At 35.2% G+C, this 17,722-nt stretch overlaps 1 protein-coding gene across 3 annotated transcripts in view; it reads right to left on the minus strand.

The window, feature by feature from the left end:
• Positions 1–575: 575 nt before the first annotated feature.
• Positions 576–17,722, minus strand: part of LOC123770689 (sphingomyelin synthase-related protein 1) — a 53,329-nt gene continuing 36,182 nt past the window's right edge. For all 3 annotated transcript variants that reach the window (XM_069305819.1, XM_045762785.2, XM_069305821.1), the window contains 4 exons: positions 16,581–16,714; positions 15,917–16,034; positions 12,386–12,536; positions 576–9,454 (listed from right to left, as the gene is read on the minus strand). In XM_069305819.1, the coding sequence (XP_069161920.1) occupies positions 9,084–9,454; positions 12,386–12,536; positions 15,917–16,034; positions 16,581–16,714 (774 nt within the window). In that variant the 3' untranslated portion in view covers positions 576–9,083. The remainder of the gene's footprint in view (positions 9,455–12,385; positions 12,537–15,916; positions 16,035–16,580; positions 16,715–17,722) is intronic.

Genomic DNA, 17,722 nt, shown 5'->3' on the forward strand with positions numbered 1-17,722 from the left:
TTTGTTTGAGATGGAGTAGGTACCAATGAAGTCTTTATTAGTAGCAGCAGCATCAGAGAGGTCACTTAAAGCAAAACAAATATGGCTCCAGATCCAGCAAAACTTTGCTGTTTTATCTGCTAAACAAAGTACAATATAACCAATGTTTGATTTGTATCACTGTAGGATGAAAAGTTAAGAATCCACATTCACAGAGCACACACAAGAAAGAGCATAAATATCTTGCTGTAAAAGTCAACCTAGGTACCATCTGCCCAAAGTTATGTCGGGGAAAGGGATGGGGGGTTAGAGCAGCAAACTCCATCAGCTGATTACCCATCTGCTAGCAGAGCAGTAGAGAGAATGGTAGTGGTCAAGAAAGCCTCTGAAGATTAGCGAGGGTTGGGGTTCAAAGCCTACACTGCACAGGTAGACGGTTAGAACATAGTTTAAGAACTGGGACTTTCCATGGGGGATAAGAATAAAATGTATATAAAAAAAGTTGTGCAATTTTTTTTCTGAAATTTAATAGTATTGCGTACAAACACTAAAGTTTGACTAATTTCTAAATAACATTAGGAAAATTAACCATGGAAATTAATCATTTTTTATTCATAAATTTCCTTTCTCCCATATAGTAAATATTTCACCTACAAAATGTAGCACCATAATACAAATAAAATCACAATATGGACCATAATAAAATCCCATCACCATGCAAAAGTTTAACAAATTAGGAAAAAGTGATAAAGTATCTCTCTTCTTTGCTGTTGGCTGATTAGCACCCTTTCACACGAATGACACGGCACCATTAAAGCAAAGGCATCGGCCCGTGGGTTCAAAACAAAAATGACAAGTTCTGAACTCGTTACATTTGTAAGATTAACCATAAGCAGTCATTTCAGACAAACGGTTCAAACACGCATAATTTCTTAACTGGAAGAACAGCAGAATAAGAAACTAGAACTGAAGACACTAGAAGAACAAAATTTGCTCTCCCAACAAGGAAAAGATCACAGTAATTCAAATAGTGAACATACCTTAATGGAAACAATAAGAGGCAAGAGTTTCTGTAATTGCCCCTAGGACCAAAAATACATTTAGATTGCTAACTTGTTGCTATACCAGGTTCACTATTTTCACATCTCTGGCAGGTACAAAGGTCAATAAAGTTATATTCTAAGATGACTAATAATTTATCATATGCTCCAGCAAAGAAAAACATTACCATATAAACTGACTTATATATACAGTATAACATTTGAACATTTACAATAGGCAGAGGTGTATAGTATAAATATAATCTTATTTATATATATTTGCTAGTATCTATTTACATTAAGCCATGACAATCTTCTCCAAACATTTTTATCACATAGTTGTATACACCTGTACATTAATTTTGATCTACATTTTCATGTGCAATATGAACATTTTTGGGGGAGGCCTTTCAAGTAAAACGGAACACAACCAACATCCAACTTTTGGAAAGAATAAGGTATTCCTTTCTTTCAATGAAAACCTAATAATTAGGAAAATATGAAAATAACATTATTAAATGCATCAATTAAGATATTGTACATGATGCATTCTTCAAATAAAATACTGTATAAAATAAGGATTAGGAACCGAATAATAAAATAAATAAAATTATTGGTAATCTCACTGGCAAATCAATATTCCATACTTCTATTGAAATTATATACAGTATAGAATAATAATGTACACACACGTATGTACATGTGTACGTACTCGCCTAGTGCTTGCGGGGGTCGAGCTTCGGCTCTTTAGTAATCCTGCCTCTTGACTGTCAATCAACTGGTAATTACCAGTCAATTGGCAGTCGAAAGGTGGGACTAAAGAGCTGAAGCTCAACCCCTGCAAGCACAATTATGCAAGTACACATTTACATTTGAAACTGTATGGAGTCTGCCTCCACCATCACTGCCTAGTACATTCCATTTAACTCCATTATGTACATGTGTGTATATTGGCAGCAGGTTATCATTTGCACACATTTCATTGATTATACGACTATAAATATTGATTATCTTTATTGTTAATTTTCGTGATTTACACACATTCTCTTATTTAGGCCGTCTATCCCTCTAGTGCTCTTGCATCATGGTTTAATTAGAATAGGATTTCTTCAAATGTCCTATTTGTTCTAGGTTGACTCAAAGAATAAAAATTAACTATGGAATGTATTACACTTATTGTAAATTTACACGTTTTGAACTGACAAGGTTCATTCTCAAGTGAGGAGGCAGTAGATTGATGATTAAGCCACCCAAGAGATGGCATGGGCATGAATAGCCCACAGGTGAAGAGACTTGCCATGAGAGTAAGACTGCCCAAACTGCTGTGCCCACTACACTTAACTAGTGTTTGTATGTATAGGTTACTGATCCATGCTTCTAACCTTTACTCCTTACTCTTCACCTATGTACAGGTTATTGCCTAAGCCTCTTACTCCTCACCTAAAATGTATGTACTCTAAGTCCCAGTGGTATAAATCCAACATGTCCCTTTACTGCCTCACTTGAGAATGAACCTTGTCAGTTTGAAACGTAAATTTATAAGAATACATTGTACAGTTAATTTTTATTCTTTTGAGTCGACCTAGAACAAATGACATTTGAAGAAATCCTATTCCAACCAAGAACACTCATCAGAGGGATAGAAGCCCCAAACAAGAAAATAATCAACACGGAATATGCAGTCATATATTCAATGAAACTTGTTCAAATGTTTACTGGTGTGCTGCCAGTATACACCAGTGTGTGTGTGTGTATATATAAACTTGTTTATTTTTTGGTTTCGGAGGGGGATGAAACAGCCAGTAGTACTGTACAGTAGTCTCCTGGTCTTTACAAGAATGCATCACAGAGTGTACAAAATCAATTACATTTATTGTTATTAATTTGCAGGAAAATTTTGATATGGTATTTCTAAATAAAGATTTTGATTAAAAAAATTAATGCATTCATTGAACAGTACTGGAGAAGTTTACCCACAACAGTAAATTAAAACCCAAAATTCTGGTTAAAAAAAAAAAAAAAAAAAAAAATTTACTAACCCCCATTATTTTGGGGTGAAACCACTTTATACAAAAACCAAAAGTTGACTATTTACTCTCATCATGCACACAACCAGCCATCTTCTGCATGGTACTGCATAATATAAACTACATAAACTTGATATCATGCAATACTCGGATAAATATTAAAAAAATTAATAGAAAAATGCATCAAATACAAGTAAACCAGACCCTGCCTGTACAGTCAAAACAACACACGTGAAAGCAACTACGGGGAATCAACATGCAGAAAACACTGGCAACAAAACAGCATTAAGTTCCATCTTGGTACACAGTGTGTTACTTTCTATAAGCTCATATGTCTCAAAGTACTTTCATGACACATTATGGAATGTAAATCAACAATAATAATAAAGATTTTATGAAAGTTATGTATTCTGTTACATGCCAGTAACATTCTGAGAAGCAAGCAAGCAATCCCGATACCATTCTGTTAATGCCTTAATATAATTTACAGTATTTTCATCAATACACAAAATAGTTACAAAAGCCTTTGAAACATGAACTACTGATAAAAAAAATTACATTACAAGAAATCAAAACCAGACACCAGTCTTGATTGCATGCAATTGATTCTTAACTCCAGGCAGACTCTCATCAAGATAACAACTTGGCAATTTAACCTGCAGTGCAGTGTGGAAAGGAGTACAGGTTGGTATAAAGGATAGTCCATTTATATATATATATATATATATATATATATATATATATATATATAAGGCTGGTGCAATGAGTATATGAAATATTAAGAGTATAAGGTTGATGAGGTGGCATGGTACTTACTGAAAGAGAATGGGAGGGATGGAGGAGTGTGTGGGGATGAAAGGGAAGCAGGAAGAGATGGCACCAGGTTGCCACCAGTAGCAGCTTCACAATGGACCCGCCAAATATCAAGCCAGTGCTACCACAAATTTATTTTTGTATTACATGTACTATAGAAGAGCCATTTGATTGAAAATTTAACACCATAAGCAATTAATCAAGATAATGACCTAAAAATAAACATTATAAGATAAATAAGAATATCTTAATATGTACTACAGTATGCATATAACTTGCAAACTCTGAAGAGAACAGACATGATATTTCAAACTTTCATCTACATTCCGAGACATACAGTACTCAAGATGTCTTAAAAAAAAGTGAACACACACAATTAAAATGTCGAGGCTTAAAAATATTAAGTGCCACCAAGAGCCAGTGAGTGCTGCATTATGTTCATTTACATTGTAGAAATAAGAGGGAGTCAGATCAGAAAAGTGGCTTGTGAGAATACAGTCGAGGGGACTACAGGAGGGTTTGGGCTTACTTGTAGGAGACTACAATGGAAGAAATGTCAGGGAAGGAGATGATGGCATCCATAAACACGCAAATGTCCAATAACTTTCAAATGGTGCCAAGCAACAGAAATAATGAAAGTTCAAACCTCCCAAGCGGTAACAGACTGATAGAGAACGCCACACCCACGATACAACAGTGCAAGGAGGAAAAAGGGACAACAAAAATAGAGACAAATAGAGCATTTAACCATCAAAATGCAGCTATCATGAAAATTGTCATCTTACCTATATTAAAAACAAAATCAATAAACAATATAAATGAATAGGCAACTTCTACTGTCAAGCACCAGTTGGCAGAGATTAAGCACATTTATTAATGCCGTACACGATGTTTGCTGACACTGTGATATAGGGGAGAACTTGTATATTCACCTTAAATGTTTTTGTTTCACAATTCATGTACACATAATTGACAAAAAATAGTGATTGAACACTATACATAAGCCTACAATGAAATATTTACACCTATTGCACATAAAATTACTTCCTGGAACAGCTCAAAGTTGTGCCCACTCCTTCCTTGCAATTCTGTCTGGGAATATATGGATTCAAACACTAAATTGTCATTTGATAACCACGCACCTAGTACACGATAACATCAAACTTATAGTTACAAATTACAAAAATTCATAATCTTTTTATGGGGTCTTTTTTTTTTTTAACTCCATTACATCTATAAACAGCTAAATTATTAATTATATTGATAAGCCATCAATTATCATAAATAAATTAACATCGCTGGTATAAAAACTGGTAAAAAAATATAACATTGTTAAATGGGAATAACCAGTGACCCACAAGCTCAACAAATGACGAGCACTGCAATTAAGGTCCAAGGGTCGGAAATGAGCATCAGTATCAAAAGGGCAGCAGAGCAGTTTGAAAATGGTATTACAACAAAAGCAAAACCAACGGTACGAAAAAAGACCACGTAATCAGACGGGGGAGACAGGGAGTAACGCTCGAAGAATGAGTTAGTGAAGAATTCAACAAGAGGTTCCAGGTCATTTCTACAAACTGGAGCCAGACTGGTGTCCAAGTAGAGGGGACAAAAGACAGCCAGAAGCAACCCTTGACAGAATTAAGGTTACTACAGAAGAACTAAAAATATATCCTGGAAGAACTGGATGTACCAAAAACTTTTGAACAGTGTAACTGAAGGAAGCTGCAGAAATCCTGTTGTTCACTACCACTTGTGGAATTTACATATGTCCAATAACAATAAAATAATTTTCAGAAAATTTGAGATCAGATTAATCATTTCCTTTATTCTTGACTCTTGAAATATACAAGCACAACATGAATGGAGCTTATCAAAAGATCAACCTGTAAGGATATCGAACCAAACTGTAAAGGATGTGAACCAAAGATCACATCAGCCAACAATCTATCCCTCACGACCAATATATATTTTTGTTCCTACGATTTCAATTGTTTCTTTTGTCCCTAACAAAATAGTATGTGTAGGATTTATGATCCAAATCAAAGATCCAAGACCATTTATGATCCTTATGAGTATATAAGGTCATAATGGATACAAAACTCAACATTTATTTAAACAGTTGTCAAAGATGTCAAGCCAACAAGTATGAGAAAACTTCATAGTGCTGAATAGGGCTCTCATCCTTCAATGTTTTATTCCACAAAAAATTAGTGCTCTACATAGAGATTCAAATCCTCAATACTTTGATCACAAAGTAATTCTATCCCGAGCCCAAAATTTATTGTATCAGTATTGTCAATAACATCAAGGCAATGAGTGTCAAAGAGCACCATAGTACGAACAAGTTGCTCTCATTCTTCCAAAAAATGCTTGATAAAATATTTTTTTATAAAATTCAAAACATTAGTATGTTTACTAATAATAAACACATGGAAAATACTGGAGGGCCAAGTCCCAAATCTACACAGTAAAATAAAATCCTACTAGAGTGAATGAAATGGAAGGAATTGCAGAATTGAACCAATGAAGAGCAGGGGTGCCATAGGTACAATAAGAGAACACACTATAAACATCAGAGGTCCATAGTTGTTCAACATACTCCCCCAGCGAGCATAATAAATATTGCCGGAACCAATGTAGACATTTTAAAGAAAAACTGGATAGTTTTCTTCAAGAAGTGCCGGACCAACCGGGCTGTGGTGGATATGTGGGCCTGCGGGCCGCTCCAAGCAAAAACCTGTTAAACCAATCTCTCTCAAGTCAAGCCTGGCTCTGGCTTGGGGAGAACAACTCACAGAACTAGGTACAATCCAGTAATTTGATCATATAGTAATTCTATGCAGAGTACCTTCCACCATACCTATAGCATTAAAAGGGAATGTCTGTCTATTCAGAGTAGGCAGCTAGGTGCTTAGTTATATGAAAAGCTTACTCTACATTTGTAAACTTCAAAATCATTTTAAAAACTTGGAGGGGGAGACACCAAAGAAATTAAAAACAGCATTTGAAACACCAAAATTGGAGTATACAGTATCCATATCTGGTATCCATCAGGTATCCATATCTAGGGGGGGGGGGAAAACATAAATAGGTAAAATGCTACCAAATCGCTTCCAGACCAGACTGGAGATGTTAAATGTCAAAGGTGGTAAAGAGGAAATACGATCACATACAAAAATGAAATGGGAATCGGCAAAGTTGACAGTGGAATTTTGAAAACCTGCAATGTCTAGAACGAGGGGCCACACACTCGAGCTTAGAAAGCAAAGGTGCTCTAATTATTTATTTGCACAAGAACTTTCAAATGAGCTGTAAATGAATAGAACTAGTTAAGTGAGAAGGTGTAGCTCTCATTCTGAAGCTATAGTTCAATAAGCACACACAGGAAGACGGGACACCACGAGCATAGCTCTCATCCTTTAACTACACTTAGGTAATTACACACACACATTGACAGTTGAGAGGCGGGACCAAAGAGCCAGAGCTCAACCCCCACAAGCACAACTAGGTGAGTACACACACACACACTCATACTCTTTCTCTCTCTCAAAAAACCTTTGAAGTTAGCAATCATAGACTTGGAATGATTTCCTGAAGCTATTGACTATTAAATTGAGATTTCTCTATTTATTCTGCACACCACCCAATTGGCTCTAAAATCAGCCACCAGTGCTGAAAGTTTCAAGTCAATATGCAAGGATATTCTCCAGGTATTGCACAATGTGAATGTCTAATAAGAAATCACATTTTATCAATAACACACCAGCAAAAGTTGTTCTTAGGCACATAAAATCTATAAAATCTAAAACACCCGTATCAATTTATCATGACGACCTCCATGACTGAACCTATGAATATAAGACACATTATAGTATAATGAATATGTTTGGAAAAGATTGTTTTAAACATACAGAACGTATTTGTAAAAAGTCATTTAAACAGTAGAAATAGAGACGGCATAGAAGATGGCTTAGTTTAAAAGGCTTCAAAATCTGAATCTCTCTCTGCAGGAGGCAACAGGGATTTCCATCTCTAAAGATCAAACATGCTTTAATTTGGCATCAGTAATTATCCTAACATAACCTATTCATCAACAGGTATAAAAAATAAAAAAACAAATAAAAACTTGCATTAACATTGCAGTTTACTTTAGTACAACCAGAATGAACAAATTAACAATTTTGACGTTAAATCCCAGCATAGTTTACATTATTAGCACCCAGGTACCCCTTAGTTATATCATCAAAAACTGATCAGACATTACTAATTACACAATGGGATTCACAAAAAAAAAAAATTAACGATTATCTCATTCCCTGTAGTTGGCTATATTTCTTTAAAACAAATTAGTTTACACTAATCAGTGAATAAAATGATTGGCTACAAATTACTTTCCACCAATTCTCATAAAATACAAGACTAAATTAGGTATCTTTCTGACATGGATGCTCTTTTGTCATCTTTCATCCCTTTTAAGCTCTTTATTTTTATACACTAGAGTTTCTCATATAAAATATATCACAATCTAAATCTATGCTGACTACATGAACAACACATTTTTATGCAAGTAATCAGATTTATTTATTTCAGTTGTTACTGCATAAATGTGTATCAACATAAACAAAACCAAAAAGAAACAAAATGAATAGTATTTCATCTTGACTTAACTCAAGGTGAGAGCTTTGTTTGCTGAACTAACATAAACGTATGCACAGGGCGAGACCTTTGGTTGCTGAACATCAATGTTCACTTAAGGCGAGACCTTTGGTTGCTGTATTAACATAAACGTTCGCTCAGGGCGAGACCTTTGGTTGCTGCACTAACATAAACGTTCATTCAGGGCGAGACCTTTGGTTGCTGAACTAACCAAGCTAAGTTAAGAGTAATGATAATCCTGAGAAAACAAAGGTAATACAGGAAAGTTGACAAACTGTATGCTACACATTTGTCAGTCGGTAGAGAAATAATTGGTTATTTACCAAGGACTACTTTAATTGTAGGACTGAATAAATTCAGTCCTACAATTAAAGTCCGAGATATGAGAACTTAATATGAAGCAGTAACGTGCTACCCGAATAAAACAATAACAAATCCTGCCACTTCATTCATACAATCATTAAACCAGGTCCTAACTTACAGATATGATTGTTATGGATTATTTGAGCTTAATCACAACCACAGAAAACTGAATGTCATATTATCAGTATCACTTTCCAACATTTTATTTGTGTTTCTCTTTCTTCTTTCCAACACTAAACACTTTTTTGTTGGGGGTTTCAATTAAAATATTCCAAAAGTATACAAGATTTGCTTTGCACATTGGATTTGAATACTCATTTGGCACAATACCATCAATGTAGGCCTCAAAATAACTGAACATTGGGAACCAAATTTTAGTCCTAAAAGAATCTCTCTGATGCAGAGCACGATTATTTGCTAGAGAATGGTAATAAAGGAACATACGAGACGTGATATAAAAGGCAATAAATACATCAATCGAGTAGTGCTCATGTGCAGCCAGGATAAAGAAAATGCCAAAAGTGTTAAGCACCCATGAAGCAATGTGCAGATAGTACATTCGTCTTGGAGTATCTGGGGAGAGAAATTTTGTTTTAATTCTTCCAATATAAACACACTGTACTTGCAAAAACTGTGCTGAGATAAACCAGCCCATCCTTCTGTTTAGGTAGTATTCATAAGTAACGATGAGGCCCATTGTATATACTGTATATTGACGCAAGAGGCAACTAGAAAGTAGAAATCTGTACTATTGAATTTGGACAAACTAGAAAAGTTTTGAATTGATGTTGCAAAGAAAACTTAACCTAATCTTCTTAGGCCTAATACACACCATCTGAGGCCTAATATAGTACATATATGTATTATACTAGGTCTAGGAATATTTAAGTTTGCCTTTTCGCTCTATTGTGTGGTCTCTATAAAATGAATACAGTAGTTCCATATTCTACCAATTTTCCATTGCATCTATATATGTACGAAGGTGCACATAGTTACAAAAAGTACTATGTAAACAGGAGGACGGGTTGGATAAGCACCATACAGTATGCAGATGACGAGTCATAATAATGTGGCTGAAGAGTTGCTATCCAACCCACAACTGAAAATGAAGAAATGTCAACGTTGTGGCTCATCCGGGACCATTACCAAGTCGTCTAATGAAAAGACAGTGGAAGAGAAAAAATATAACAGATGAGAGTGAGATGAAAGGTGAGAGGCAAAGAGATGAAGATAAGAATAATAAATTGAAATAAAAGTAAGATGAAAGGTGAGAATAAGATCACAGGAAAGAATAAGAGAAAAAAGTAAGAATATAAAGAATTAGGTAAAGGAAGGTTTAGAATTGCCATCCACACTTCCATGGAAATAAACCTTCCATTCGCCTGGACTGTATGTCTCTCAAACGTGGACCCCACGCGTGTGAGGCCGTAGCTCCATCAACTGGGCTATGAGCAGTCTTATAAAGGAGAGTTTCCTAAAGCAGCATCCTGCTGCCAAACTGGAATTTCCAATTTTCTCTGACTACTACTGAAACCCAGAGGAATTTATATGATGATGATATGGGTCAGTAATTCCCCTGGGCTTCAGTAGTAGTCAGGAAAAGTTGAAAATTCTAGTTTTCACGGTTCAAGACCCATTCAATCCAGGTGAATGGAGGTTTTAGAAGTAAGCGAAGGAAAAATTTAACAGGAAAAGGTATAAATAAGAAAAAGTTAGAAATGTAGAAAGCTAAAAAATAAATAAAAAAAAAGACCTGCAAGAAGCCAAATGACAAAGAAAAAATCTAGTAATGAAAGAGACAAAGAAAACAGCACCTAGAAGGGTCAAAGCTAAGTCAGGTTACGTTTGTTAAGAAAGTTAGAGCTTTTAAAAAGCTACTGTGAAAGGGAAGTCAACCACTACTCAGATTACTACAAAGTATGTTAGTTTGTCAAAGGGTGAGTTTTACATCAAGAGGATGAAGGGTATTAGCGATTAGTCCTCCTGATGTAAAACTCTCCTTTCGACAAACTGACACGCTTTGTAGTACAGTAATCTGGTTCACACTGCTGCTGGTGTCTACTCTATTTCCTGTTCATCTTGTTTTCAATACTTTGGTGAAACTGGTCATACAATGAATGACAAACTTAAGGAACACAGACTTCAGACACAAACAATGCTGTCTTCTGACACGTTAGGGTCTCTAATCATGCTATAAATTGATCGTCCTCTATAATAATCATTCGTGTGTCTATTCTTTTCAGATGCCATCTTGTCAAGTTGGTTCTGACCCACCAACATCCTATTGGTTGGTCTTCTTCTAAAATAATCTTTGCTGCCTCAACTTTTCACAGATGCCATCTTGTCAAGTTGGCTCTGACCCACCAACATCCTATTGGTTGGTCTTCTTCTAAAATAATCTTTGCTGCCTCTACTTTTCACAGATGCCATCTTGTCAAGTTGGCTCTGACCCACCAACATCCTATTGGTTGGTCTTCTTCTAAAATAATCTTTGCTGCCTCTACTTTTCACAGATGCCATCTTGTCAAATCGGCTCTTGATACACAACATGAACCTTAGTCCTGGCTTTGTTGTACTTGACTACCCTTTCACAGTACATTCTTAAATGCTCTAACCTTCGTAACAGACGTGATCTGACTTAGCTTTGACCCTTCTAGGCTCTCTTTCCTTTCTCTTTCATTACTAGATTTTTCTGTTTGCCATTTGGCTTTTTCCAAGTTTCTTTTCTTCATTTTATACCTTTATATTTCCTAACTTTTTCATATTCATTTCCCTATTCTTTTTTTCCTTCCCTTATTTCTAAACCCTTCTTTACTTTACCCAATTCTTTTATATTTTTAGTTTTTCTCTTAATTCTTACTATTTTCTCTAATCCTTTCCTTTCACTTATTCTTGCCTTTCACCTTATTCTTAACTTCATCTTTCCTTTTCTTCCTCTCACCTTTCATCTCATTCTCATCCCTTATATGGTTTCCTCTTCCACTGTCTTTCCATTACACAACTAGAAAATGCTCCAAGATGGACCAAAATGTCAATATTTCTTCTTATTCAGTTGTGGGTTGGATATCCACCATACAGTATTAAAATAAGCCTTTATTTTCAGATATTTCGCTCGGTATAAGCCTAGAAACTGCACTTTATGTTAATTTTAACATCAAGCGCAGTGTCTGTAAATAAGTGATTATCACTGAAAGACACATTACTCAACTTAATACATAGGTGTAAGAGATATTATTATACTGTAAAAACAATGTTATTAAAGGTATTGACAAATTAATGAAGTTACTGTCAATAATGTTAACTCTTGACAACGATAAGTCCATTATACCGAATGATTAACCCTTTCACATTTTTGCCCCCTCACCAATTTTGGACTATGACCATACCAGCGTCATTTGAGCAAATGGCGACTGTAGGCATCACAAAAATGTTAAAAGTATAAAACCCTACAGCTAAAAAAATAAATAAAACAAAAAAAAATTAATAAAGAATGAGCAAACATACATTCTGTAATGAAGAAGTTAAGCAAAGTAAGGGCAGTGGTGTGGCCGCTGAACATGTAATCCCCACAGGTGCGAACCCCCTTGATGCTCAGTCCCCCTCCCTGCCAGATTATCCACGCATGTTCCAGTTGTGTCAGTAGATCACTTGGGTCCTGTATTTGGATTATAAACATATTGGTAGGTTCAGCATACATGAATTATCACATGAAAAACTAATAAACTCGTTTATACTGCATACTATTCACATTCTCTTAATTTTACTTTCAAATAATTTTCCACGCCTACCAGACTAAGCACCCGTGAATGAGAAAGTAACCCTGAATCCAGTAAGAAAGCAGAAGGTAGACGGAATGGCCTCTCAATTAAAAATGAACTGCAACAAAGTTTTGCACATTGCAGAAAAATAATGCAAGGGAGCACACCACACCACACCCATATCCATCCAAGTCCAAGAGTCCAAGACCTCTGCCATGGCCAGTAAGAAAAAGAAAGAGGCCTCATAGTCAAGGGAAGAAATTTATTAAGCCATAATCTATCCCTGCCAAAACTGGAGAAAGATGGAAAAGTCTGTGGCTAAAAATAAACCAAAAACATACAGAGCTATGTCAGTTCCACCAGAGCATGACCACAGGTAAATCAAACTGAGTACACCTCTACTCACAGAAGACAGTGGCTAGACAGCGCACCAGGAAGCTTGCAAAAGTACTAATTGAAAGTCTTTAAATTGCTAATTTAGTGATTGAAATAGATTACAATTTATTAGGAATGTGCTTTTTGCAATTATCCCAGGTTGGACTGGGTGTTCTGCAGTGTTTTCCTAACAGCAATATGAGCCGACAGATACAGTGTGAAAATAATCCCACTGCACTGGTGAAAAACCAGTACAGTAGGAATATTTTCACACTGTATCTTCCGGCTTGTATTGCTGTTAGGAAAACACTGCAGAATACCCAGTCCAACCTGGGATTTTGAAGTGCTCGGACTTATTATAAACTTGACCTTGGGACCCGGAGATTCTTGCCTTACTGAAAACCAAGTAGCATAGCTCATAAAAATATATTATTGAATACAACTATTCAATTAAATATCTTTTATTGGAGTCAGGAATGTAATTTCAAAAATGGATACGAGACCTTATCTACATATATTAATGAAATTGGACTCCCCTGAAATAAATAAAAATAAATGTGGGGGAAGTCAAAATAACACAAAATAATGGATATAAGTTGTTAACAAATAAGATTGTTGACTTGTAGAACAAATTAACATAATAGATATGCAGTCACCTGATTGTTTCAAGCATAGATTACACATATACGAGTAAGTTTTGTTAGATATAAATAGGAGCTGCCGTATGCGGCCTCCTCCACAAAGGCCATAAGGCAGCTCCAATAGGCCTTCTCTAGTTGCCCTTATTCTTATGCTACAGTATTATGCTTTGAAAAAAATACAAATTATAGATTGAATTGCTAATTTGACAGTTTCTGTACACCAGCTAGGTGGGTCCTTATGTTACCTTAGAAAAAAAAGGGTTTAGGGGTTGGCCATGGGGAAGATCAGAGAGGAGGCCCAAAAATATCAATAATAGAATGTTTCTGATAAATATCTATCATACTGCAGGCTTAAATTAAGATTTTACCTGGTAAAATTTGAATAATATTGAAAGTACAGTAACTGGGTATGATTGGTATCTACAGAACTTTAATACTGCTTACAACTTGTTTTTGAAGGTTTTCAGAGAAGGATGCTATGAAAAAGCCACTGAATTATTTAAAACAAAAGAATGGTTGGTTTTCATTTGAGATCAGAAGCAGTTTCATTCTTTAACCATGTAGCTATGTTCAATAAACCCTTGAACTATATGTTTAACACATCTCTAACCCTGTCAGAAGAAAACATGGAGGACAGAAGAAAATGTATATATGCTGGTTAGCATTGTAAATGTGTGGCCACGTCTGTGGTAGAATATAATAATAATAACCATGTAGCTAGCTATCTTTGAAAAATAGTGTGTAGGGAGCTTAGTTGTGGAAAAACTTGATGATGAGATTGAAAACTCTGTACTGAATAATCGGATTCTCCTTGTCAATACACATTGCATGAGATGTTTCAATTAAGATTTTGTTAAATACATACAGCCAGTGTATAATAAAAATAGTGAGCATAATGAAACTAACAAAGAGCTGGCTAAGGTCAATTCAATTTACCTTTTTGTTACTTCCTAGCTTCATGTTTACCTTTCTCTTCCTACCCACAACACATTCACAGTTAACAGCCCAAAGACTATCTGCAAATTGTCTAATAAAATCAATTTTGTTTTGGCCGAAGAATACTTCAGAGGAAGTCACTCCACAAATTATAAATATATATTGAACTGCTATAAAAAAAGAAAAGAAAAGAAAAAAAAAAAAGTACAGTCCCAATTAGTACAGCTAATTCAGAGTTGATTGTAATAAGCAACAAATTTTAATCACTTACAGAGAATATATATGAACTAAATTGTTACCAAATGCTATGCATCACAACAATTTTCCCATTCACAACAAATATCCTCGAGATCTTGGAAATTACTGCCATTGTCAGATAACAGATGATTGAATCAAATTAACTTGCACAAATGCCAGACATGATTTCATTAATGAAAAATATGATCGTTTAAGGCATTTAAAAAAAATGAAAAAGAAAAAGAAAATAAAGATCAAGGCACCGAAACAGTTTGAGAACTGAGCAGATCAGGAAAACATCAAAGATCCTTATGCAAACCACCACTTACCCACTCCTCCTCAGCTTGGATGCTGGTTTCCCCACTTCTACTTCTCGTTATTTAAATACTGTGCATTTCAATATAACCCCACAAACATCCACACCTCCCAACTGCATTATGGTATTAACGTCACACAACACAGGCTTTCCACATCTTTCGTACAATTCACTTCTGGACATACCACTTATCAATTAATACTATTCATATCTTTCAAAGAAGTTAATTTGAACAATTTACTTGCACTAGCTCTTTCATATCCACACATCATTCAAATTGTCATAATTTCCCTCAAGGTTACAACTATCTTTTCCCATGTGTAACTATACTGTATCTTACTTTATGCAACCCTTGAACAGAACTGGTTCTAAATACCTCATTTCCTGGTTATTATTCAGTACTTCAAAATCCATTCTTATCTTTTTAGTCATTAAATATTGTTTTTGCATTACAAAAAGCACATCTCCTGTGTCAGGTGAATACAACGGGCTCACCATAGCCCATGCTGCTTGGAACTTTTTGTTCCGAGCAGCTGAATCTAAAAACAACAACATTTCAAAAATGCAACACAAACTAGATTTTGAGTGAGCTGAGCTTAGTGGGCTGATCTTGCTTAGTCACCACAAGGCAGTTCACACCCAGAGTTGCAACAGCTTATACTCCAATGCTTCTATTGCTGGCTTTGCAATTGAATTAGCATCAAATTATTACTTTTCTCTTGAATAAAATATAGACAATTATAATAAACTGGAAACATGAACGACAACTGACCCTGGGTTCACACTCAAGATGAGAGCCAGGCACCGAGAGGCTCGTGATGAACATGGTAGCACAACGTAGCAAAAACACCGACCCAGAGAGTGCACAAAATCGTCTGATTGCTATAGACCTGTAACAGAGGTAGTGACATTAAACATTCATGCTATGCCTTATCAACTGATCGACTAAAACCTTCAAGAATGAAATCAGATTTAGTAAAGACAAAATTGAGACAAAGATGAAATGTCTTCTATAACCTTGATACTATTCCTTTAATCACTTTGATAGGCTTGAAGGTAATTTCCAAACTGATCATGTCTCGGAGAAGCAACAACTTCAAATATGAATAATGAAACAAATAGATACCCCACTTAATATTATAAATAAAACATACAAAATCTTATGGATATCATGACAATTTTGCATTTAAGTCTTCCAGTCCTTACAATCCTATGCCATAAACATGTTTACGGTGCACCAGCTACCTTACCACAATGATTCGGGGTTTAATAAAAATCCCACATCAAGACAGGGCAGTAGTCATTACAAAAATAATAACATTCCTAACATTTGAATGCACTACAAAAGCATCAAATTATTCCTAGAGACTTCTTACTCAACTCAACAGCAAAAGAATGTGACTTCAAAAAAAAACAAGAAATGATAATTTTCTCACCTGTGCTTGTGGAAGAAAAGGATTACTAGCCAAGTAGTAGTTAATAAAATGATGGTTATCTCACACAGCTGGAAGGCCCATGGAATGTGTGGGACATTGTCCAGGAAGATGTCTGGAAGAGGAGGATGTCTCTCCTGCAAAATGAAATGATAACTACATAGTGTGCTTTGTAGTTATCATTTATAACAACAACAACAACAGCAGTAGTACTGTATAATAATAATAATATTCCAGCAGCAGAAACCATGGCAATAATCCGGGCTAGTCCCTGAAACTGCTGATGTAGAAATGATGACATTATACTGAATACACTTTTCTAAAAAACATTCATTATATTTCTGAATGTGTAATCTGATGAATACATATTATCTAATATTAATATTGTGAATATGTCTCAATACAAATTTCATGCAAGAAGTAATTTCTAATTTCAGGTTAGAAGTAATTCACATATGTACTAAACAAATTACTTTAAAAGTTCATTTTGAAAATAATTATATTAAGGAAAAGGAAGATCAACACTAAATTACGAATAAAAAGTAAGAATAAAGCTGATAATAGTCGACAAGAGTTATCCCTATCTTTATGTACATACATGATGTCACGCTCAACAGCAGCAGTGTGGAAAAATCCACAAAAAAAAAAAAAAAAAAAAAAAAAAAAAAAAAAAAAATATGCGGACATCTTCTCCAAGCATTCTCCAGAGGTATAAATCAATAGAATTGCATGAGCAGCATACATTCAGCTGTCAACATCAGGACTACATTTAGGAATCTAGACAAGAATGCATTTAAAAAGCTATACACTGCACATGTACAACCGACACTAGTGTGTGCAATACTTATTAGCATCTTATCCCTCATCTCAAAAGCATAAAGAACGAGAAAGTATAAATTTGCTATACGATTGGTCCCAGAACTGAGGGGGATTGATGTATGATGGAGGTAACTAAATTTAATGGTGCAGGCGAGGAGTCACAATAACGTGGCTGAAATATGTTGACCAAACCACATACTAGAAAGTGAAGGGACGACAACGTTTCGGTCCGTCTTGGACCATTCTCAAGTCGAATGTGACATTCGACTCATTCTCACATTCGACTAACATAAATTTAACGGTAATGGGAGGAAAAAGACATAGCA

The sequence above is a fragment of the Procambarus clarkii genome, chromosome 56 (assembly GCF_040958095.1).
Source record: "Procambarus clarkii isolate CNS0578487 chromosome 56, FALCON_Pclarkii_2.0, whole genome shotgun sequence".
Taxonomy (NCBI): domain Eukaryota; kingdom Metazoa; phylum Arthropoda; class Malacostraca; order Decapoda; family Cambaridae; genus Procambarus; species Procambarus clarkii.